Source organism: Pundamilia nyererei, unplaced genomic scaffold (genome assembly GCF_000239375.1).
Source record: "Pundamilia nyererei isolate P.nyererei 1_Seehausen unplaced genomic scaffold, PunNye1.0 scaffold00007, whole genome shotgun sequence".
NCBI lineage: Eukaryota > Metazoa > Chordata > Actinopteri > Cichliformes > Cichlidae > Pundamilia > Pundamilia nyererei.
This window is the reverse complement of record NW_005187408.1, coordinates 991,894-1,018,251: the sequence shown is the minus strand read 5'-3', so window position 1 is coordinate 1,018,251 and position 26,358 is coordinate 991,894. Positions and strand designations below refer to the sequence as shown.

At 40.8% G+C, this 26,358-nt stretch overlaps 1 protein-coding gene across 4 annotated transcripts in view; it reads right to left on the bottom strand.

Moving 5' to 3' along the window:
• Positions 1–26,358, bottom strand: part of ctnnd2a (catenin (cadherin-associated protein), delta 2a) — a 255,957-nt gene that overhangs the window by 6,978 nt on the left and 222,621 nt on the right. For all 4 annotated transcript variants that reach the window (XM_013915545.1, XM_013915542.1, XM_013915547.1 and 1 more), the window contains exons 20-21: positions 16,707–16,953; positions 11,538–11,622 (exon numbers count right to left, since the gene is read on the bottom strand). In XM_013915545.1, the coding sequence (XP_013770999.1) occupies positions 11,538–11,622; positions 16,707–16,953 (332 nt within the window). The remainder of the gene's footprint in view (positions 1–11,537; positions 11,623–16,706; positions 16,954–26,358) is intronic.

Below are 26,358 nucleotides of genomic sequence, written 5' to 3'. Positions count from 1 at the left end.
TCTTACTGTCATCAATTATTATAGCAATTACATATTTTAAAAACGAAGATTTTTTAAAATCATCCATCCATTAATCCACTTTCTGCCACTTGTCTGGGTACAGGTTGCAGGGGCAGCAGCTTAGACTGCCAAGGAGGCATCCTAGCCAAATGTTACCTCAACTGGCTCCTTTCAGTAGCACCAGCTCGCTTTTGAGTCTCTAATGATGTCTGAGCTCATATCGTCACCCAAAGTAAGCCATTTGGTTGCCTACATCCACAAACTCCTTCTTTTGGTCATTACCCAGAGCTTGTGGCCTTAGGTGGGAACATAGATTGAGCGGTAAAGCTACAGCTTCACTCTCAAACTCAGCTCTCTCTTTATCACAGGAGACCTATGATGTCCGCACCAGTCTGTCAGATATCAGAATTATTTGATTTTTTTACTGATCAATCATCAAAACCTCCTATTACACGATACAATGTCACCATGTAAAAGACTGATCTTTTAGGAATATGTATTTTTGTAATGCACCAAAGAATGATGATCCATTAGTCTTAAACTCTGAAAGGCCCAAACAGATTTGCAGCTTCTAGTGGATGAAAGGATATGAACTGTTATTAGAGTTAGCGATACAACAGCGCCAGTTTGATTACCACGCAGCAGGAAGTGGCACTTCAACAACGGCTATATGACACAGCATGTCTGATTTACATTTTTACTGATGTGCTTTAGAAATAAACCCCTCCATGTACTCATACAAGTAACACTTTAAAAGCACAGAGTGGTTTGACGACTATATTAGGAGCAACGAGTAACAAGCGGAAGAAACACAAACTAACGTGCCCACGATCCAGCGATCTAGCAGAAAGAAAAAGGGTCACACTGACCGTGAAATGTTCAAGAGAAAACAAGTTTGTTTTTTTGATATTTTTGACAGGCCAAAAAAAGAAAAATCAATAATTTGTGACTTGCTGAAATTGTTCAAATTGATTCACTAAAAGAAAAATCTCTGTAAATACATTTACAGAGCCAACTGTATTTAAATATTGTCCTTATTGAGATTATTATCGTGTAGTAGGTAATTGAAACATTATTCTGGACACTGGTGGACATTGACAAACACACTGCATGTACAAGTGAGCTTACAGCCATGCGCATGCAACAAATTAACACGCTTGCCTCAATTCTGAGCTTAGTAAATAACCCACTCCCTTCGTAGAAAAATTAATACAACTAACAACTCCAAGCATAATTACTGCCAAGCAAATGACTTTGTATCAGCATTAGTTTAGTAGTCATTGGAGCAAAGCCCTTTTCATAAAAATGGATTATGAGAGTCAACAACAATCACAGAGCTGGAACCAAATTCAATTTAGCATTAAGATAATTGGGTACCTCTAAAAGCAAAGCACAAGCAGATAATAAAAGATATCGGAGGCATGTTCCATCATAGCGTTACTGTCTGGGGGCCTAAGCTGAGCAGTGGGAAACTGGTGAAAAAGTGATGACTGAGAGTACATAGGAGAGGTGAATCACTCCAGTTGCAATGATGCTGGAGAGGAGGACACGGAGGGGAGGAGAATGAGAGACGAAGGAGATGGGGCAGAAAGAGAAGAAGGTGAGATAGACAGAGGACTAGCTGAGGGAGACAAAAGATGGCAAAAAGTAATGAGCGAGGAGGAGGAGGAGGTGGGAGATTGCCAGAGAGAGTAATGACAGCAGAGCAAAGATAGCGTGAGGAGGGGAGAGGTAACACGGAGGAGAGGTACGGATGGAGAAGTACAGACACCAGCCAGGGAAAGCAAGAACTAGACTGGATCCCATGTCCTCCCTTGACTCTCATTTCCTGGCAGAGTGCTGAGAACTAATAGAAAGCTGGATCCTCTGACACACAGCAGTTCAAAGGTAGCTCATTTCTAGTCTCCACCATTCCTCCCACCCTCATATTCACTTCATCTATTTATCCACCATCCCTTCAGTATTCTCACTCACCTTGTTTCACATTCACGTCGCACCTTCCCACCTCCCCCCATCCCAACAAATCTCATTACATCCAATGTTACCTCCTTATGGTACATTGGAATGCCTGCTGTCAAACTGTCATGCTGCTCAAATGAACAGAGTCACTGAATATTGAACGATAAATGTATTTTACAGAGTGATGTACAAAGAGTGCTGCCTGGAGATGTAGCTCAGAAATGGGGCCCAGGAATGATTGGGGCAGGGGGCGGTGGCTTAAGGGCTTCCCCAAGCAAAATGAGCCATAGTCAAACTTTACAACAATGACTGAAATCAGAGATAAAGAATATAACATATACAAAAATGTATGGGTGTATTCACATTTGGTGTCTTACTACATAGAGTAATAACTTTATATTTTGCCATAATTTTATTCCACTCGTTCCCTTAAGAGTAAAAGATTAAATCGTTATTTTCTGCACTGACTTTACTTTATATTCTGTATGAACCTCTTCAAGCTTTTCATTGACTTTCGAATATTTATGGTCTGAAATAGTCAGACTCGCAATTCTCCTTATATAAGGCAGACAAATTCGATACTTTGTAAGAAGAATTTCATATGCAAATAAATAAAAAAATTCTGTGATTTTTTATTATCGATTGGTAGAGGATTAGTTTGTGCTGTGTATAACCAATAAATATTAAACCCAGATTAAAATTTAATCAAGGACCAAATCACACAGTGTCTGAAGGTCTGGACGGTATTTATTCTGTACCCTGTATCCATGGTCCAGCGTTTGTTTTGTGTCAGTGTGTGCTGTGAAACTTCACACTTACATTCACATTTATCATTCCTGGTCTTTCTGGCTCTCACCTATTCTCCTCAACATACCTGTTTTTTCTTCTCTTTTCCACCCACCTTGTCTTTCTCTCTCACAAGCTCTATACTCCAAGCACCCCTTTTCAACTCCTACTGTAAGAATGAGAGGAGAAAAAAAAAAAGAGGATTGGTTGCCAGGCAACCGGTCTGCCTGTTGCTCTCAGCATCACTGGATGGTTAGCTGAAGGTCGCAGGACTGAGAGGTAAAAAGTGATTATTGCCCCAACAAATGAAGAGAGTGTGCGCGTGGGTATGGCGGCACTTTGTGAAATTGTAAAACGTTACACACGACGAGTGGAGGGGGCCCTCCGGTCACATCAACCACTGAACATTGAACGTTTTCAGTCCTTTAATCCATGCCTCTTTCTCACTCATTTCAAGCTCCAATTTTAATATTTGCAATTATCACCACCTCCCTCTTGAGCCATCTGTCCTCTCAGGAGCAATGTGCCCCTCGACCTTTGCATCCCTCATACTGGTTACTGGTGGTGTTGCTGATTTAGCAGCTGATCTTTATACTATGGTTGCATTGATTGCAAAGACCCCAGAATGTTGCGAGTGCTGCAACTCTGCCTCTCTATCTTCCCAAAATACTGTTGTTAGGCTGTCTGAGGGTAAAGGCTATCTTAACATCCCTCCATCTCCTTTCTGTGTTTCCCTCCCTGTCTGTGTCTGACTGTGGGAAAAATCAGATGAAACAGAGTCAGCTTCTGAGGCCTGAGCTTGTTTGATATTCAATGATGTTTTTAAATATCCACCTCCTTCTCTCTGTCTTTCTCAGTTTTGTAGTTGATCTTTCCACAAGTATAGCAGTGGATGATTTCATTTTTTCAAAATAAAAGTAGTGGCGTGGAACCCTTAGAGCTCTCTATCAGATTAATTCATTTTATTTGCAGTAACATCCTGAACATTCGGGGCTCACTGATCATGCACAAGACTAGGCTGAGCAATCACTGACCTTACACACACACACACACACACACTTCATTTACATCACTTCTCACTTACGTCACATCACATCCACATAGTGAATTACACATCCCCAGAGCATATTGTAAAACTGTCACACGTGTAACAAACACAGCATCTCTCTGACCCTGAACTCAATCTGTCAAACATGTGTGCATCTGCCTTGGTGATTTGTGCGTGTTTGCGATATTTATATGTGATATGTGGGCATGCCTGTGTGTGTGTGTGTGTGTGTGAGGGAGAGAGAGAGAACATGTCTGATTAAGTACCCTAGACAGATCATTTATCAAGAAATGAGGCACAGCAACTCAGCAGAAGTTATGCACTGAACAGGGACATAACAAAGTGTAACAGTGTGAATATGAAATTTAGAATTTACCTTGTGTGTCTGTGTGTCTTTGTGCCAGAAACAGAAGGGTGTATATGTTTGTGTAAATGAGTCAGAATTTGATCTCTCCGGTCCTATTAAGAATGGGTTTATTTACAAAGTGACCATGTTTCAGTCGCTTGCTTTCTCTGGAAATCCCCAGTTGAACAGTGCTGCACATTTGTTGTTTACTTAAAAGATGACCTGTGGCTACACTCCAAGAACTGTAGATGAAACGCTACATGCGGAGCAACACAAACACACACACCGAATGAGGACACATCCTGTCAAACAGTCCAAATAAACTCTGGTAAAAGTAGAGTTTTACTGCACTCTGGAGAGTATTATACATGATTTATCCTCAAGTCAGTGCTAGTGTTGGTACAAACAGATTTTGGCTTTGGTTTATTAATGACTGCTGCGCAGCAGATCTTTCAAATCATCTCAGATGCTGTATTCATATTGAGTTACTGTTTATTCATAGGCTTGCAGCATTTCGCTTTACTGTGCTCAAACACTGCGGGGCAGCCCTGCACCCCCCCACTCCGTTGCAATTCTCTTTTCTTTCTCTCTCTCTCGTAGCCGAGCCTGCTCCCATGGCACTGCTGTAGGAAGTGATTAACTCTTCTTACCGCGTTTTGACAAAAACACACAATTTCAAAGACACACGCTCGCACAAACATACACGTTTACCCACACCCATAACTTGAACACAGTTTGAAAGTGTGTTTGAAAATGCTCTCATTACTTCAAGACTTCAAAGCAAGAAACTCTTTGGCAACACAGCTCAAACCGACTCATTATTGACCCTACACTTCTCTCTTCTTCCCAGACCCACAAACTCCAGTGTGCTTATTTTTGAACTACAAAAAAAAAAGGTATGAATTCACCTCACTTTTACTCACTCTTTCTTTCGCCTGTGTCTTTCTCAGTACTTTGCTTTTGCTCACAAACACTGTGCAGAGACATCCTACTCCACTCTCATATAAACTATATGCTAATCCATGTTTGGATTGGAGGCTAACAGGATTTCTGCTGCACCTAACACCCATGACCTAATATGTCACGCAGGGATACTTGCAATAAAGTTACTTATTCTGAGTTCTGCACTCTGGTGATAAAGTCAGTAGGCATCGTCTAACACAACAATTTCCACAGTTACAAAATTAGACTGCTTTGTCAGGAGCCAGGCAATTTATGAAGTAAACAGTGAGGTATGGTGTCTATCGCTCTTTTAGAGTGACTGTAAACAGAATAATACAGGAGCTTGACTAACCAAACCATCTAAAAGTACAGGTTACAGGTTTGAAACTGGTTTGTTGCATTTAATCAAAGTTGATTAAATGCAACATTTTAACTGTATTAGACGACGTTGATCAGTCCCAGATTAGAAGAGTTAAGACGGGATAAAACTGGAGATTATAAATCAGGACAAAGCACAGATGATGCCTTTTTAATATTTTATACTTGCCTTTTAAGATTGTTTCCTCGCCCGTTTAATCAACCACATTAATTAAGTTAAGTCTCCTTATTAAATCTGTGTGAAAAAAACAAAACAAAATAAAACAAACAACTAGAGGAGCCAAGATGGTTGGGGATTAAAAAGAAAAAAACAAAACTGTAGCAACCTTTGTTGGATCTGAGCGCTGCGTAAAGCTACTGCCCTTCATTTCTGATCATCGGAGTGTTATGCCATCCAGTCGACTGTAATGATATCCAGTGGCAATGATTACAGAAGTGTGAAGCAGATGAGGCTCCAATGGGCCACATGGGGATACTGCTCTGTGTAATACTGAGGGCTGAGAGGATGACGAATGAAGAGAGCGACACAGTTGTCAGGATGAAGCAAGAACACACTGATGCCATGGGGCAGCCTGTCCTGAAGTTACTTGTGCAACAACAAGATGTCTTAAGACCCCAACCCTCGGAAAGGGAGTCCATGACAAAACAATCAAAGAAGCGAGTTGCAGGGTTGCATACTGGGTCATATTCAGCACTGTACAGAAGTCTTGAGCTACACCTTATTTCTTTATATCTTCCTTCCATTAGTACATTTTTTAAAGCGGTTCTGAGCAATAGTTCAATAGGTTGCTTGAAGGTCTGTCAAAGTTTTTCTTTGGATTGGCTTCTTTTTCACTCACATTCAGTCCAGTTTTTGTACCTGACCTTTCCTAGAGTAATGTGCTTTTTTTTAAATTTACTGAACCACTTAACACTGACCTAAGAATCATTCAAGCATAAACTGAAAATCAATAGCAACAGATTTTTGAAATGTTGGTTCAAATCGTCATCATTTTCTACGGAGGAATTAAGGAGAGAGTGAGTGTCTACGGCCGTTTGTAACACATGGTGGAGGGCCTGTCATGGTTTGGTTCTGAATCTCAGACAGCGGTGTTGGAGATCTTATCAAAAGTGATGGAATTATGAACAAACAAAAGGTCAGATTTTGATCTACCATGCAATACCAGCTGGTAAGCATCTGATTAGCAGTGGCTTCATTTTTCAGCATGACAGTGATTCCAAACGGTTCGAGTGAAGGAAAAACATGCAGGATTTAAAAAACAGAAAACAAAACAAAACCACACACACAGTGGAACATTATCATCCTAAGAGCCTGAACCACAAGATTACTGAAGGAATGTGAAGGCCCTTCAGGAGGTCTGGAGAACTATTCTTAAGACAATTTAAAGAAATTACATGAAAGCTGCCTAAGAGAGTTCATGCTGTGTTGAAGAATTAGGGTAGTCATACAAAATTTCAGCTTTAAAGTTCATTAGAACTGTTCAAACTCTGTTGTTACCTTATATGCTGTATCCTACAATGTATCTATCGTTGTGGAGGACTATAAATACCTTGGAGTACACAATGACAATAAACTGGACTGGGCTACAAACACCACAGCACTTTACAGGAAGGGCCAGAGTCGTCTCTATTTTTTGAGGCGACTGAGGTCCTTCAACATCTGCCAGAAAATGCTCTGGCTTTTCTATGATTTTGTTGTGGCCAGTACGATCCTCTATGCTGTTGTATGCTGGGGGAGCAGGCTGAGGGTCGCAAATGCCAACAGACTCGATAAACTGATCTGTAAGGCCAGTAATGTTGTGGGGATGGAGGTGGTGTCGGAGAGGCGGATGTTGTCCAAGATAAAGACAATGTTGGATAACACCTCCCACCCACTCCATGACATGCTGGTCAGTCACAGGAGCACGTTCAGTAAGAGACTGAGATTACCGAAAAGCATCACTGAACGACACAGGAAATCATTCCTGCCTGTACAGCTCCTCCATCTAACACACTGTTTACTGCAACCGCTACACCCTTCTTGCACATGCTCTTCCTTTTTCAGCTATTTATTAATAAGTGACTTTTATGTATATATTTGCATGTATATCTTGTGCTATTCTTAGTTAGTGTATTGTCTGTCTTTGTTAATGTTTGTTTATAATGGAGCACTGTAATGAAAAATTATTTCCCCTAGGGATCAATAAAGTATTCTGATTCTGATTCATGTATGTTTGCATATTTCAGGACTTTCACATTCGGTGAGATTTTTAACAGGTTCTAATCCACCGGTAAAATAATTTTTATCATATATATTCATATGTAAAACATATATGTGGTTAATGCGTAAAAACTGAACCCAGGACTATATATAATATAACTCCTACTGATGCAAATGATGTGCAGCACTTTAATAACCCTGCCAACCCCCAAAAAGCCTTTACCATATAAACATAGGTAAGTATTTACGTATGAAATGGAAGAAAACATACATTTGCCTTCAGCAGCTGAAATACATCATCTGCTTCATTCTTTTCTTTTTGCAAAAGATGAAAAAGACGCATTCAAAGCCAAGGACACCTCCGTGGAATGAGTAACTTAAAATTTCTCACAGTGAACTGAAACTCGCTGATTACGCCTCTAAAGCTTTATTGTGCTCAATGGCAGATAACCTTGGTGGCAGATATCCACTCAACAACACTCATTACTGACAAGTGAAAGGAACAGAACATCTGTTATTACTTTTAATCAAGTTTCAAGAGTGTGCTGGACTTTTCCATTTCAAACAAAAAAAGCTAGAGAAGGAGATAGTGGGTTTTAATCGCATTTGTCGCAAACAAAACTCTGTGTCTTCAAGAGTTACACAAACACAGCAATAATCAAATTTTCCTTTTTCTTCATTTGAGCTGCAAATTAACTGCTGCACTAACGGCATTAACACCATTCAGTGCGCAAGATGATCTAAATGACATTGATGTTGTGTGTGTTTGTGTGTGAGTGTGTGGCTTCAAAGAACACAAACAAAAACACACTAGACTAGAGTCTAACAGAAAATATCCTTTTGTTCTGTATAAATGCTGTTGCTCAGTTGTGTCGGAGTCCAGCTGAAAATCCTATCATTTTTTGGGACGTATCTACCTGAAAGGGAATTCACACAGACTAAAAAAGCTGACTAATCATGAGCCAACTTCATCTGCAAAAACATTTCCCGAGGGATCCACACACTTCAGCACTTGGCTACACAAATACATGCACACGTAAAATCTTTACATTTATAAAGAGACACCTACAGCGTCACACTCCTAAAGACAAACATGCAAAGACCAAGACAAACATTGTTGAATAAATATGGCAACCTTGAGCCTGTTTAGAAGGACAGCTACTTTGCTCAATTACCTACAAAATACCTTTAATCTTATCCATGTGCAAGTCCATTATCTGTAAGTCACATTGGTGCACTGACAGAGTCAAGCTTCTGAATACAACCAGCACACAATTAATATAGTCTCCACTTAGACTGATTATTAAACCAAATAGAAAAACAAAACAATATGAAGTCACGTAGAATTGATTTCTTAAGTCTCTGGGAGTGTATTAGAGAAACAAACAAACACATTTCAATATATGGTTTTTGGATAACGATCCCGTCATTCTTAATTTAAAACTATGAGCAATTTGGACGTACATAACTCACAGCATTAGGACATTAACAGTCCTCGGTGTTGACAAAAAAGTAAATAGCCACAATGACTTTTTGCGTGTCAGTTCGTGGGAATGGAACATGTTGGCCCAAAACTCCCTGGATAAGTATAAGTATTACCATCCTGGAAAAGACTATTTCCCAAAGCATAACACACACACCACTAGATCTCCTCACTGTAGTGATCAAGGGTTCGGGTTTATTAAAATTTGTTCCCTGTTACGAATAAATCTTTTGCAATTATTAACTAAACAAACAGCTGACTGACAGTGGTCACTTATGGGGAGCATTGGCAATATATGGTTGGATACAGGACCAGGCTAAGCTTAGAACAGGAGAGCGACACTCTATGTCTGCAAGACAAGTGTTCAGGATGAGGGCTGAGATGGTGCAGCTGTGCAAGAAGTTAAATGGCTATTATCGGCAAAACTCTGCTTCTGTCTGAAAAGAATTGAGACAGATCACAAGCTGCAAGCTTAAAGCCTCACATTCCACTAACAGCTTGCACCCAGCCGAAGACCTGAATGATGGGACGTGCCTGACACGTTCCCCTCTAAACCATCCATCAGCGCTAGCCCACCAGCTCTACCTTTCCCACTAAAACAAGTCGTGGGCCTCTCCACAGCTGCCTACCACACAGCAGTCCTCTCCTCCCCTAACACATGCTTGTCTCTTTCCTGGAGAGAAAGAGACATCTTTTCCTGGAGAGAGATGTTAACAGACTCTTCAAGAGACAAGCCCCCACAAAGCAGCTGGGCCCGACTCCATGTCTCCATCCAACTTAAAGAGGTCTTTATACCTTACTAGAGACAATCCATGTGTCAACCTGTTTCAAGGCCTGCACAATTGTTCCCCCCCCCCCAAACCAAACAAACAAACGAAACAAAAAAAAAAAAACAGAGACCACAGGACATGATGACTACCAACCCATTAAAATACAATGTGACCCTACACTTCATTGTTCAGCACCTTCACCCGGTGAATCCACGCCAGGGTTCTGTCCGTGGAGTTCAGCTCAGTTTTTAATTACCATCATCCTGCTCCACTGCATAACAAGCTGTCCCTGCTGAGTGTGCCTGACACCACAGAGCACATGAAGCTGGGAAAACACAGATCATCAAAGGTTCCTCCTAAGGTGGCGTTCTTTCCTCTCTACTAGTGATGTGAGCACCAGAATTAATGTGTGGGTGGGAATCTAAACATTACCATTTTGATTAAAAGCAGATGGGTTGAAGGTGACTGAAATATTACAGCACTAATGAGAAAAATAATAAAGATTAATGATGATATTAATAATGATTCTCTTTATTGTTGTCAGGCACAAATTAGCAGAATAAGTTGTCACTGTGCCAATTCTGGGGTCCATTTGTATTTATTTAAAGCATGCCTGCTTAATGCTACAAAATTGTTTCACATAACTCACATGTAACTGACTAAATTGAAAATAACTAGTTTCCTTGTTTGGCTAGCTGGGAGATGATTAATGGGATGCAGGTAATGCATCACTACCCTCTGCTCTACACAGCTGCACCTTTACAACTGCAGGGTCACCAGTCTGCTCCTGAATGCTAAAGCTCGTGAAGTTTGAAGATGACCTGGTGTAGAGCTCAGTGCTCATCATGGACATAGTTGCAGATTTCAAGAACTTCCCAACTGTCCCCATCATTCTGTGTGAATCCACAGTTGTCCCCCAGCTTCCTGGGACCATCGCCACCCAGGGCTTTATGAGGAGCTAAAGATCAGCTCCCTGTCACGCTCTCAGATTTAATTCATATAACAACAGAAGAAGTTTAACCTGCTGGAAAAAAATGTCTACAGAATAAGTCCAAGACCATTTTTCACCTCCTTTGGCACCACAACATTGCCAAAACCAAGGACAAAGGCAGACTCCAGTGCATCGTTCTGCTTAGAAGGTAATTAGGTGGAATCTGTCATCGCTTCGGGACCTGCACACTTTCAGGACCGCAAGGCAGATGGGAAAGATCAGGGCTGATCCACCCCACCATGGATGCAAATGTTTCTCCTCTGCCTAAATAACCTTTTTCTTTCTGCACCTGGTCCCCCTCCTCCCTCATACACACCTGCACACCTATAATAACACACATTTCTTCTAGACTTAAATCCTTGCACTCTGCACAGTTTCTTACACTTAACACTGTGAACATTTGCACATTTCATTTTTTGGTGCATCCTATTGCATCCACTGCAATATTTTAAATACATATTAACAGAATGCTTGAACAATGTCAAATCAGCTAACTCCACAAATACATTATTTTGTCTGTACTTGCTGTACTTCTATGATAACAGGATATAAGGTTATCTAAAGTATACTTTACTTTTCTGTAAATCATGAACACACCACAAAAGCACCTGTACTTATTTTCAATGACACCTACCTTCTTGTAGAGAGAGCGCAGGTCTCTGTACTGCCACATACTGCTGAGGACTTGAGAAGCTGCCTTTACCACCTTTGCTGAGTGTCTGCATAGAGACAGAGAGAGAAGGATTATTTCAAATTGACTTCACATCATGGTCATGCTGTCCCTTATTTTTTACCAGCTGCACAAAAAGTGTGCAGGCCAGGAGCTTTAAGAATAAGAACGCCATTGCTCTTTTCAACAGAGAAAAAGTTTCATTGCACGCAAACAGTTTTCAGATGAGTTTGAAATGACCCACTCTACCATGCTAATGGTCCCACCTCTGCCACTCAGATGACAAATGACTCTAGTCAGAGTCAGTTCATAAGGCCTGCCCTCCTAATGGCTCCAGCGGGAAGCAGAAGGATGTTCATTTTCAATTTGCCCAAAACAAAAATCGTTGTCAAAACAAGCTTCACTCTGAGTTTTACAATTTCACACTAAAAAGAGCAAGAAGAGTTTGGACGACTGAACAATGTAGTAATGGTATCACCAGTAAACCACTGCATTAGCATTAGTTACACATGACTACAGTGATTCCCAGGAAACAGCTTGCAGAACCTCGATGTTAGATCATGAAAAAAATATTTAAATTCCAGTGGTTTTTTTGTTTTGTTTTTTTTACAGCAAAGAGTCTTCAGCGAACGCTGGGAGTACTGGTATTTAAACAGCATCGTAAAATGATTTTGATCATTACTAGATTACGATTACACAGCCGACATTTTGACATGTAAGAGCAGGAAAAGCACAGGTTTATTAAAAGTCGCTGCAAGATGCAACATGCAAATCTTCAGAAAATGAAAACGAAATTTGGGGACTGCAAAAATCATGTTGCTATTTGTTTGACATGTTGGTTTTAACCCAGCATTTATCGACGTTTTTGGAATAGTTGGGAGTTGTTTCTGTTTATAAACAGCCATTAAGTGCTTCTTACAGTTGTAGTGTAAGGGGTATTTTCCCAATCCAGTGTGTAATTGTATGATTGGTACTGCTGATAATTAACATTTATTCTCAGCTTACCTTCCCCAGGAAAATAAAGATATGTTGGCTATTAGCAGATAACTACACTCACCATGAAATTTGCATTTGTGGAGGTTTCTTTCAGTACCTCATCCCTCTTGGGAATGGTGCCCTTGAGCACAGTTCCCTAAACAGGCCGAGTCCCTTACCATAACAATAAATCATCCTTTGACCTCCGTCTGATAACGTTCTGGTGTCATAGCAACTCCTGACCTACTGGTTGCCATAGCAGCTACGCAGAACACCCTGCCCAGTCTCCCATGGAAATATATATTGGCTGCATCTTGCTTGTTGTTCTCCAGCTGTCTTTTTTGCAGATGAAGGGTGATAGGGAAGGCGGACGCAGTTATGTATGAATGATGGATGTGTAGCTACATTAAGGCGCTGGTTGTTAATGACAACCTAAATTGAATCATGACTGAATGATGTTGTGACAGGTAACAATAAAATACTGAGGCCTTCTTGGATTTAAGCTACTTGTTATTAAGATCTAGTTGCGTTAACCTGAGGAAAAAAATGAATGCAGAGCAATCTAAATCTTTTACTTTTGCATGTTTTGATGACAGTATTCAAATTTTAGATATTAATATTAACATTAGAACAAATCAAACAATGTACCATGTTATAGAAAAAAAATATTTACAGTATTGTTTTCTTCCATGTGATAAACCATTTCAAGAAAACTACTGTAATGCATTTTAAATCAAGCATCTACCAAAGGATGAAGTATTAATGGTAGTATTTGTCATATACTGTGTGTTTGTTTTCTTTGAACAGTCTACCTTGCATAATTCAGTTAGTTTTCACTTTTTGGTTATTCTCCTTTCTTGTGCTTGAAGAAAAACTGTGTTTTGCCAGTGTCTAAATCCCGAGATGTCTAAAGCACAGCATCATATTCTGCCAAAGGTTCGAAAGATTCACTTCTGTGGTGGAAGAAGCAGAGGCAGAAGAGTCCTGAGATCCTTAGTTTATATATGGGGACATTACATGTGGGCTTTTCTGCAATTCACATGTCATTCTGCTCAATACAGTCTAATATACTTATGTTACAGCAAGTTTACTGCTATTATAGTTTGTTTCATTTTGTGAAACTCCTGTATCGTTTTATGATGTTTGTATTGTTAATGGAAAGAAAATGTTAGTTAGCCTGTACAGGGGCATGGCTGTGACTGGTGTGGCATCGCTACAGCCTCGAGGCCACGTCCTATATGGGGAGCAAAGATGGGCAGTAACGTGTTACTTGTAAACATGTAACTGATTACGTTTTTCAAGTAATGAGTAAAGTAAGGGATTACTATTGCAAAAACTGTAATTAGATTACCGTTACTTTCCCGTAAGCATGCTGTGTTACTGAAATCGAGATTTTTTTGCTAGAATGTCTCATGACAGTGACGTAAGCGAGTATGACGTTCGTGACAACAGCTGTGTGCAGATCAACAATGGATAATATATCGAGTGCAGGAGAGAGTATGAGCGTGCAGCGTTTAAAGCGTGGAAGTACTGACCTTATTTTGAGTTTGATTCCATAAAAAGTGACAAAACATTAGTGTCCGTTGTGCGTGGGAAGAAAACTTCTTTTTACAGCGAAACCTCCCCCCTAAACTTCCAAGCAAGCACCGAGTGCGCTACGACGTAATGGGAAATTCACAGAGAAACTCGCGGTGTGCCCTGGTGCGGCACACCTGCACCAGGGCAAACCTCCGCCTACCCCACTCCTGCTTTACAGGTGAAAATAGAGCAACAGGACGGCTAGTCTTTGATTTTATTTATTTTCTGCTGTGTTTTACTTGCATCTATTTGAACGAGTGAGTGTAAACACAAAAAATATTTTATTTTATGTGCTGGAATGTGCAGAAAATAGGTTTAAATGTTAAACAAATTTCTTCCAGTCAGAGAATGTTGCATATAATTAAATTTTTGCTTGATGCATAAAGTCTGTGAAGGTTCTCAGTCATCCAGGTCATTGCAGTCAGAGGAGCTGGCAAAGAAAAGCGACTGGACTAGTTTAAGTTGCTTGAAGACGTTTCATCTCTCATCCGAGAAGCTTCTTCAGTTCTAAGGTCAAAATGCAGAGAGTCCCAGATTTAAACCCAGTGGGAGTTATCCCCCCAAAGAGGGACAAAAGGACCCCCTGATGATCCTCTACCTAATCACATGAGCCAAGGTGTGAAAATGGGTGTGGGTCCCAATCAGCCAGAGTTTCGGGTGAGCTCATTGTGAAACCTGGCCCCACCTTATCATGCGATTTCCTGAGGTCAGATGGCCCAGGATGTGAGTGGGTGTTAAGGCATCTGGGAAGGGTTCTCAAAACTGGATTATAGATGGCAGACAGTTGGTGTCGTAAACCCCCGGCTCTGTTCAAAGATGGTCGCTCACAGTGGACATAGATGGCTTCTTTCACTCCTCTTTCAAACCATCTGTACACTCTGTCCAAAATGTGAACATTGGCATCCTGGAAAGAGTGTCCTTTATCCTTAAGATGCAGATGAACTGCTGAGTCTTGTCCTGTGGAGGTGGCTCTTCTATGTTGTGCCATACGCTTGTGAAGTGGCTGTTTGGTCTCTCCAATGTAGAGGTCTGGGCATTCCTCTCTGTTTCTGTCTGAGTGTGTTGCTGGGTCTGAAATGCACCGGGATGTCGTGCTTGGAGAAAACTCTCCTGAGTTTCTCTGATACACCGGCTACATAGGGGATGACAATGTTGTTGCGTCTGTCTTTCTTATCCTCCCTCGCTGGTGTCTGGTCTTCTTTTCTGTGCCTCTTTGCTGACTTTATGAACGCCCATTTAGGATAGCCGCATGTTTTGAGTGCTTCCTTTACATGTGTGTGTTCCTTCTTTTTCCCTTCAGGCTTAGAGGGAACATGTTCTGCCCGGTGGTGTAGGGTCCTAATTACTCCAAGTTTGTGTTCCAGAGGGTGATGGGAGTCAAAGAGGAGGTACTGGTCCGTGTGTGTGGGCTTCTGGTAAACTTCGATGTTGAGGTTGCCATTCTCTTCAATGTGCACGGCGCAGTCCAGGAAAGGCAAGCAGTTATCCTTTGTGTCTTCACTGTGAGCGACCATCTTTGAACAGAGGCGGTGGTTTACAACACCAACTGTCTGCCATCTATAATCCAGTCCCTCTGTGGGGGGAAACTCCCACTAGGTTTATATCTGGGACTCTCCACCATTTGACCTTAGAACTGAAGAAGCTTCTCGGATGAGAGGTGAAACGTCTTCAAGCAACTTAAAGAAGTCCAGACGCTTTTCTTTGCAAGCTCCTTTGATGCATAAAGTTAAAAGATTAAAACTTACTGATTACGTTACTGATTACTTTTTTCAAGTAACTTTACCAACACTGGTGTGGAGCCAAGATGGCCGCCATCTGCAGAGAATCATTTGTTTCCTTTGTCATTCAAGTGGCTACATCTGTGTCTAGAAGAAGAGGAGTAAGAAGGGGTGAGCTGCCATTTGTTTTCTCCTGCTTTGCTAAACTAGAGAGGTAAGCCCATTGTTTTTCATTTGTTACTTTCAGGCAGGTCATCTGAGTTTGTGTTGATGCTTAGTTCTGTTTGTTTGTTGTTTTGGCCTTAGTTCATCCTGAGGATTTTATACTCCTGAACTTTTGAATTTGTTGAATAAAAAATACAGCATTGTTTTTTTTTTTCATAGAGAAGTTGTTCCCCCAGGGTGCTTGCGTCTCAGGGAAATGGATGCCTTTTTCATGTCATGTCCAGGCCTCTTACACGGGACTTCAGTACATTAAAGAATGCTGTAAACTAAACCTATCCCCCCGATGTCAGGACATCATTTCTATTCAAGTATTTATCATTTTAGTTTATTTATTTATTATTGTTATATGTATTCTGTTCAGAAATCTTTGCTATTTATCAGGTTCAACTAATCCCAAACAGCTAAGAGAAATTTAAACAGGTGCTCAGGTTTTAGATTAAGGACGTTTTTATAAAGACATTTTATACAATAAGTCCCATATTGTCCTTTAGATAATAGTGTATCTAAAGTGCTGTAGAAGATGTGGTATTTTAGCATTTCATGATGCAGATCTTATAGTGTAAAATAAACCGGTGTTTACTGCTAAGCGGTTTTGGTAGAAGTAAATTTTCATTTTTAAAATTTAGTAGTTACTCACTTGTCTCCTTTGCTGCGGGCAATGCCAATGAGTTTTTCGATGCCACCGGCATCACGTAGAGCTTTTGCGTTTTCCATGTTTTTGGTTATGACTTCATGCAGTGCGCAACAGATGGCAGTCACTGTGTCATCTGACATGGCCTTGCTGGGAGGGCCTGTGGTTCCAGAGGTCCCACTGCTGGTTGCATTATTGTTGCTGCTGCTGCTGCCTGGTAACCGATGGATCAAATCTCTCATTGCATATTTACCTGGAGAAAATGAAAGAAAGGAACAGGAATCCTTATTAACTTTTAATCTTCACACAGTTTTGTTCAAAGCAAGTCTGAGTGACAGTCACTGGATTTTGTGGACAACATTTTTTTTAAGTTAATATCACATGCAACCACTTAATAGATAAAAAAAACCCTCCATAAAACTTCAGCTTGAGAGGGCACATTGCAAATCCTCTGATGCATACACTAATTTCAGGACTGCTGAAATTCCAATAAAAGGGGCGACTTTTGGTATTTCGGGGAAAAGGCTGGCATATTAAAAAACTGACATTCAAAGAACTGGTGAGATCGAAGCTACAGAAAGAGGGTGTAATTAAGAAGTACAGGAGATGTCAGATAGGAAGCACATGAATTATGAGAAAGTGAAACAGATGGGGGTGAAAGTATTTAAAATCTAGGCTGCCAACAATACTTGTAATTTAAGCTCACCCACAGAGGAAGTCAGTAACGTTCTTGTGCAAGTTAGCTCAAAGAGACTTGAGAAGTGATATAGCTACTTTCAGCTGCTTCCTTATTCACAAGGGGTTGCACAGCACGTATCTGCCCATGTTTGATTTGGCAGAGTCTTTACACTGGATGCCTTACTTAACACAACCCCAAAGAGATTTGTGTCTCCTACTGGAATCAAACCTTGGATCTTTTATACAACGGAGACACTCGAGAGGTGAATGAATGAAATTCCAGAAAATATCGTTTAAATGAGAAATGTTCGATGACGTGCATTCAAATGTCGACAATAATTCCTGAATCTTCCATTCAGAAAGTCACCGCGGAGCGAAATATTAACATGACTGTGGATACGGGCCAATATCAGAGATCCAAAGTTATCAGAGCAAATACGTGATGAGGACGAGAAGCTGAGGGATTGAACAGATGAGGAGGGATTGTGCTGACTAAGGTGGTGGTGGGCATGAATCAAACATGAGCAGCAGTCAAAAAGTAGGAAACGCACTGACCATCACAAAACCCGTCAGTAACGCCTGAGTCAGGCTGAACCCCTGAGACATACCCCACAGGTCATGTTTCATGTAAAGAACAATCAACGTGGACACAGGGGTGAATACTGAATAATGAACAAGATGAAATGTGGTTAATTTTTAACAAAGTCAACCATCAGAAAGACGAGGATTAGCCTTTGGCTCCACAGCACTCACAAAGAGGTGCACTTCAATCAAGTGACCATCTTCACACGGATGACTCAGTGCGTACCTCCTATATGACGTGTTTTGCTGGAAGCGACAATGCGCGCCACTTTCTTTGTATACAAGGTTCGATAATGAACGGCTCCCCGACGTGACTCATGCATCCCTTTAAAATTCATAAAAGTGCATGTCTCCCACTGGTGCTGGATCAGATGAAAACAGTAAGTGCTACTGTTAGTGCGTAACTCAACTGTTGAATCATCTTCAAGTGCGCCATTACATCCTCTCTGGCAGCAGAGGAAACTCAGGCCAAAATACTCAATTTGCAATAAAGTGCTTTTGGATTTGACCAAGTGGTTTTTGTTTTGGGAAAAAAAGCTTCTAAACAACTCATTTTAAGTAAAGCTACAGTATAAAGCTACTAAATACTCAGTACTTTGTATCAGAGGTCCAGTGTTTTGCAGATCTGTGGTTCTGTTTTGAATTTATTAAATTTCACTGTAAAAAAGATGAAAAATTATAACAGCAAAGAGATTGGTTTCTTCAGTTGTGGAATTAAGTTAGAGCAAAGTCTGAACCTAACATCTTTTTCTCATCTCCCGTCTTTTCTTTATTTGCTATTTATCAAACATTCTTCCACATTACACTGAATGATTTCCCCAGACCAATGCATCACAGTGATATCCACGCAGGCCCTACAGCCTCACGGTAAATCCCTCACTCATATTATGTCTAACAAGGCGTCGAGATCTGGGAAGGATTGAAACACCAAAGCAACACGGACAAAAGAGAGATCCTAGAATAACGTAGCACAGGATATTGTAAGGGAGCAGTCACGTGCAAAAAGAGTAATGATGATTTTACACAACAAGCATTTCCGTCACACACTTCTGATTTCACAAAGGCAGCGAATGACGATGCTTAAAATACACACAGAGCTGGGTGGGTGGGGCTCAGGTGGTAGAGTTGGTTCTCTGCAGTCAGGACGTTGGTGGATTGAACCCCGGCTTCTTCTGTCCATGTATCAAAGTATCCTTGAGCAAGGCACTGAACCCTGAGACGCATCGACTGAATTGTGAGTGTGTGTCAGCTAAAAGTACTTTAGTGTGGATAAAAGTGAGTAGAAAGGCATTATATAAGCACCTGTTTATTTAATATTCTCACTCTCTTTCTCTTACACACACACACACACACAAACACACACACACACAGATCCATCTGTACGCATAGAGTTGAGAGTTAATTGGCCAAGTGTTATCACAGGCCGGCAGGCTGAACCGAGGTTAAGTGGTCACTGTCTTTTGGCTGTGGAGACACAGTTAAGCTACATTCCAAGATGAAGACTCATTATTTGACTGACTTGAATCACTCAGACTAATTCTTGACTGATTTGCTTGCTGATGATTGATTAATTTGCTGGCGAATTGCTTTATTTAATGATCTGACTACATTCTGAGTGAGTGACTCAATTATTTACTGCCTGACTGCATGACTTATTTACTCACTGTCTGACAGACAGATAATTTACTCCTTGAGTGACTGACTGTATGATAAAGTTAGTGACTAATTTATCAAGTGACTGACTGCAGGTAATAACAGTAATGACAAAATGAGAGCATATCTGAGTCTATTAATCTAAATATCTTCTGCCTATAGACAGAAGTGCTGATAAGATGCCATCAGCATGTGCCTAAATATGCTTGCATATTGTGAGCGTGCACCTGCTTGTGTGCATGTTTGCATACACAGGTGTGTTCTTCTTAGTCTCACCAAAACTGCATTCATGACCACGTGTGAGTGAGCAGATTATAAGGAATGAGAGAGGGAAAGAGGTTGTAAGAGGAAGGGTAGAAGATGGAGACAATCAGAAGTAATGTCTCAAGGACATAGAAACTCATGAAAGAAAGCAAATGTTTTTGCTTACATATTCATTGCGCTGAGACGGATGCAATGCTGAAGAATCAAACGGATGGGTCCTCGTTATTTCCAACCCTTCTAATAACAGTCTTGTTAGAGGAAGAGGCTGCATCCCGATAATCAGTAAGAGCTGAGACAGAAATCCTCCATACACACAAACACACCCAACAAACCAAGACGACACGTACGCGTACAGATAAGCATACACACCAATACGCATCTCATCTCAAACGAGACGACGCTCATTATCTGGCTTTCCGTTTGTTTGCTTCGGTTTTTGACTTCTTTATTCTGTTTTTGTAGGATTTTTCCAAGTTACCTGTTTTGGTGTGAAATATATAAGACATTATTCATATTATATTTTGAATCCAATTTTTACAAGATAATGTTTTGTCTCTGGGGAGCTTTATTGTGTTTTTATCAGCTCACAGCATTTATCATAAAACAAATATTAATATTGCATGAGGAAATGAATCGCAGAGCCTAAATTAAACCAAAGCTACGCTCAGACGCCACTTTAGCCAAATACAATCTGGCCTTTTTCCTACAGAGACATATGATACCGAGAGCCTGCAAGAAGCTTATTGATGAATTATAGATTAATATAAATGAGAGGGAGTTGCTGTACTTTCCTAATGTCAGTACAAAATTCAACACATTTTATAGCTTAATCTTTTGATGTGCTCATTACCCTGCTGGAGATACCGCTTGTTAAAGCGCAGCGCTGGAGTTTACTTACTACTAAGTATACAATCCATCTCTCGTAAGTCTAACGTATTTAAACGAGGGATAATTAGAAATGGTTAGAAAGAGTACAGATACAAATGGGTTTAATAACTCACCATATTGTAGTACAAACAACCAGAAGCCAAACTGAATGTCAAAGCCAGAAACTTTATATAGCAATATTTCATGTAATCTCACAGTGATCATAAGTGCACGCACACGGAAGAAATAATCGAGCTGAGGAGAGGATTAAGACGGATATTTTTTTTTATGAGTGGGTTGTGACTCATTCTATTTTAAAATCCTAATGTGGCACCTCTACATGCTAGTGTGCAATCTCCCCTCTACTCTTATATCTACTTTCTTTGTCGCTGAAATGTGAGCTAGACCCCGAACATGTCCTCAAGGAGGGAAACAAGCCCTGTGCTGATCACGGCACAGTCTAATAAACCTGTATTACACAACTCCTCCAATATAGCTATCTTCACCTGGGAGGCAGAGCTGGTAATGTATTCCTGTGCTGCATTCCCTCATGTGTCGCTAACTCCCGCTGAGCAGGGCATGCTTCATCAGGGCCATAATGGCTGATTTGATTTAAAGAGATCCAATTACCCTCAACAATGGAGCGATTTGATTGTTTACTGACAGAGAAGGGGGAGTGTTATTGAAGTAAAATTGGAGGTAATTGTCTCAGGGAGATGTGGGGAAAGATGAAACTGCCTGATTGGTTGTGGCGTCCGACTGTCTGAGAATAAAGGATGGTTAATACACGGTTATCAGTGACTGGGTCGGGGTCCCAAAGGTGGGCTGGTGAATGCTTCCTGGTATCAGAAGCTTCTGGCAACATTGTTTTTTTTAACTTCTTCTGTGTTTTCTGAAGTTGTTGTAGGCTGAATAAAAGCTAACGACTCTATGAAAGTTTACCGCTCGAATAAACAAATCAAACATGACTTGTGATGATGATGTTTTCATAAACACGTGAATTTGATGATGGAAAATGAATACACATTAGGAATACAGTTATATGTGCAACTAAAGAGTTGCTATGGTGCCTCGAATTATTATATAAACAGGCAGTCTAATAAAAACAGGTAACTGCAGTCTAAATAGAAAAAAAATATAAAGGAAGCCACTATATCTGTGACAGATGTAATTCTTAGGTGCATCTGTGTGATTTGAATCAGTGTCTCAAGGGTGATTTCATCAGCAGTACATCACCTCATTGACAGGGGGTGCCAGATTCAAAGCAACAGGGTGTTGCTTTCTATTTGCAGGGGATATTTCTTTATTGAAAGCATAGAAGTGATGCGGGCAACATCCTTTGATGTCAGACAGTCAGATTTCACATTCAATATGCAGCCATACACCAAGATTACATCAATATTTAAACCCTGAAGACATCTGTAAACATTAATGCTGTCATTCTGAGATGCAAGATGATTATTGGCACAAAGTATACTGATTTTCTTACTTAAATCACCAACGGAAACACACACACACTCTGGTTAGTGACTTGTTTGGAAAGCACATGAACTGAAGTTTATGTCCACACAGGAGCGGAAACCGCAGTCGCACGCACCCTGCAGCCAAACGATCAAAATCTTCATTAGGCAGAAATAAATATAAATAACCTGAAAGAACTGGCTGATTTCCCCACAGCAATAGGAAGTGTATTCCTTTTAACTTCCAAATAAATAAATAAGCTTCAGAGGAGAGTACAGACATGAAACACAGCAGGTTTAAAAGGTCAGAAATGGAGGTAAATTGGAAAGTGGCATGCTGTTGCTTCCCAGTAATAAACTATTCTGGCTTCCTGCGCTTGGTTTTTCACACCAGTTATATCTCACCCTTTTGTGTCTGTCTTTGATGTCTGCAGTTGACGCGTTTACAGTTTAAATTGTAGAAGAAGAAGAGCATAAGACACGGAAAGCGTTAGACGAGGATAAAGGGAGGAGAGGCAGGGATGTGTGAGGAACCTGTGGCTTTATAACAGGCATTCTGCACACATATAGAAAAATGCTTGCTTGGAGAGACATATAAGACGCACACTCTCAGACATAAACACACTAACACTTACTGAGATCAAAGAATTTCTTTACTTTATTTGGTAGCTAAAGCTCTGCTATAATCTTAGTGATGAACACTGGGAGGTCTCTTCAGAGACATTTTCATGAAGAAAAACATGAGAGCTTTGAATATGTCTTAAAAAATACAGAACAAAACTGAAGGGTGTTTGTGCACCTCCAAAGATCATGAACCAGATCCTGGAGTAATAAGTTTAAGGCCCTGAAAATCTGCTAATCATCAAACAGTGTTTTCTTTCCCTCTCTTCTATTTGTTGCTTTCCATTTCTATTTCTCTTCTTGACACGCTCCCAGTCTGGCAGAGGACAAAGAATGCCAGTGTGCTGATAAAAGACATGCCAGACCCTCGAACACGAGAGATTCATCCCGAAGGCGACGGAGAAATTTCATAAAGTGCTGCTGCAACAGGGACAGTGTGTGTCAACTTTGTGTGAGTCAGTGTACATGTCCGCACTGTCTTTCAGCCTGCTTTCTTTGCAAAGTTGTTTGTGCTTACCATTGTGCAGTCTGTTGACAGCAGGGATGGAAAAATATGTAAAAATTGGCGTGGGAGAGGAAAACACAAAATGGACATTCTGTGGTGATCTAAAAATATTTTCTTTGGCTGGGAATGCGCAAAGTGGAAGGAAGCATGTAATGTAATTTCCCCTCCCTGCTCGGTGCAATCAGCCAGCCTACAACGACGTCGGTGTCCCGGAACAAAATGTTTAGATTTAAGGCTTAAAACGGGTGAGTTGTCAACACCTTTCCCCCCTTTTTTTTTCCTGAAGCTGACCTCGAGCGAATACACACTGACGCCTACACACACACTTGCAATCGTGCAATTAGTGACATCCCTGTGGCGCACTACATTGGTTTCCACAGTAACACTCCCCAGCACTGATGTCATCAATGCGAGACACAAAGAGCAGGAGACTGCGATAGAGGGAAGGTGAGGCGTTATGAGCTCATGTCTGAAACTACACTGAGAGAAGACGAGGGAGGAGGAGGAGAAGGTGTGGGAGTGGGATAAATGAACGAGAGGTGAAAATTGGAGAAGAAGAGAGGGAAAGGAAAAGTGTGAGATGGAGAAAAGGGCGTGTAATATTCATATTAAAGAGAGGAAGGTGGCGATGTATAGTGAAAACGAATGGATGATGGCTTAAGCCATCAAGACGTGTGGTTAGAGAAGAGAGGACTAAGAAACAGGAAGAGAAGTGGAGGAAGTAGACTCTTACTCCACTTTTACAATTTCCATCCAGTTCCATCTTTTATGATGGCAAGCTGCTCTCATTTTTATTATAAATTAATAGCACTGATTTTATTACTGTAATCAGAGTAAAGTACAATTTGTCTTCTGTGAACAGTAAGAAGTCAGAAAGATGATCGCTTTATCCCTATTCTGAGGGTGTTTTTATTTGACGTGATTCCAGACATGCTCTCTTTACATTCAGCCAGGAGGAATATCAGTGCGAAACTGGCCTGTGTTTGCATAATGTTACCACTGAATCAGGCTGATTACAGCCAGGGTGTTTGAAAAGGGTTAAACAAGACAACAAGAGAACATCCTGATAAGCTGAGGTGTGCACCACAACAAGCACCCACTGATTCATGTGAGAGAGGCGCTTTGGAGCCACTTTCAAGTGGAGAGCTTAGTTTGATGTTACTCTATTACTCAATTACTCTAGACCAGATGCAGAAAGGAAGCCAACAAATCTGGTATTCACGCGCTGACTGGATAGATTTTCATGCCTTTTTGTACTCTCTGCTTGGAGCGAGTTTTTTGTGCCGTATGTGCACATCATGTCCAAAAAAACGAAAAACTAACGAAAAACTAAGATAATAATTTGTTTAATAAGTAAAACAGTTTCACAGAAGTCCCATATTTTTTAAAAATCTCACACTGCAGATGGGATTTGTGTTTGGAATCAAATCGAATTGAAACCCTCACGCCGAAACTTGATTACAGGTTGCAGTTGAGGCCGCTCACTTTGTGCAACGGCATTCATTTATAAAATTTCTTAAACACATGTTTGCATTCATTGCATTTACATGAAATGCTAACCTTTGAATGTGGTTACAAGCATTGCCTGTGTGTTTAAATGGTTGGTGTATTTGGAGAAAATACAGTGTCTTTTTGGCATTCAAGAGCTGTTTCCAATTCATGTGTGTCAAATTACCATCTGTAAGTAAATGGGGAGGAATTGCACTGACAGACAGTGTAGCAGTGAATGGGCCTCATTTATTGCTACACAGGCGTACAGTACATTATGCAAATCAAAAACTATGAAGGAGGTGAAATCAGGAGAGAGACAAAAACGTTGACAGATGAGAAGAATGATTCTCTGCGACATCAATATGCTACTAAATCACATTACAGGGGGATTGGAATATAAGCATACATATGCAGTTAGGTCTTAGCTATCACTGCTCTCTATTTTTTCCCCTCTTGTTTCATTTTCCCCCGCTCTCTGCTCGGTCTCTTTAGCCTGACTTGGCCCCTCTTTGCGTTTTTCTTCAAACCTTCTCGATTCTTGCTCCTTCCCTCTCGCTTGTCTTGCTCTTATCCAATCACAGAGCTTTCCAGAGGACTTGACACTGAGGTTATTGTATGCGAAAGATGATTCTCTCTCCGCTGGCACTGCTGAGCTCTCACGCAAACTACCACTCCCCCATGGTGATGCTGCCAAACTTACCGGCACTAACAGGTTATGACACACGAGTTCTATAAGCCGAAGATTTGGCTTTTGCTTTTAGAAAGAGGTGATTTTCTCTAGATTAGCCATGCAAAATGATATTATAATTGGCTGGAACTTTGATCTTACAAAGACAGAACAAACTGCGCTTTGAAATCACTTTGTCGCTTCAGGTTAAACTGTTGTTTTACTGAAGTATGTGGTGTAAAGTAAAAAAGGTGTCTGAATCAGAGGTTAGAGTCACTAGTGAATAAAGTTTTTGAACACTGGCCAAATGGGGCTTGTCTCAGGAGTGCCTGGCCTCTGCCTCTTCTCTGTCAACATGTATCAACTTACACCTTGCCAAGAGCAAAGGCTCAACCCTCACTATTCCCTCTCCTGTTTCACTTGCTCGCTCTCAATCTTCTCTGCTTTTAGGAAACTTTTTTGTCAGTGGGTGCCACTGACACTGACTATCTTTCTACTTTACTTGTTAAGAATAAGACATTCGTCTTTTAACGGCTAATGATTATGAAATGACTTCTGTGATTTAAGATAGCTGACCTGAGTCAGCATACCATCACTCTAAATGTCTGTGAAGGTTCTCAGTCATCCAGGTCATCGTAGTCAAAGGAGCTTGCAAAGAAAAGCGTCTGGACTTGTTTAAGTTGCTTGAAAACGTTTCACCTCTCATCCGAGAAGCTTCTTCAGTTCTAAGGTCAAATGGTGGGGAGTCCCAGATATAAACCTAGTGGGAGTAACCCCCCACAGAGGGACAAAGGACCCCCTGATGATCCTCTACCTAATCACATGAGCCAAGGTGTGAAAATGGGTGTGGGAGGTGGCTCTTCTATGTTG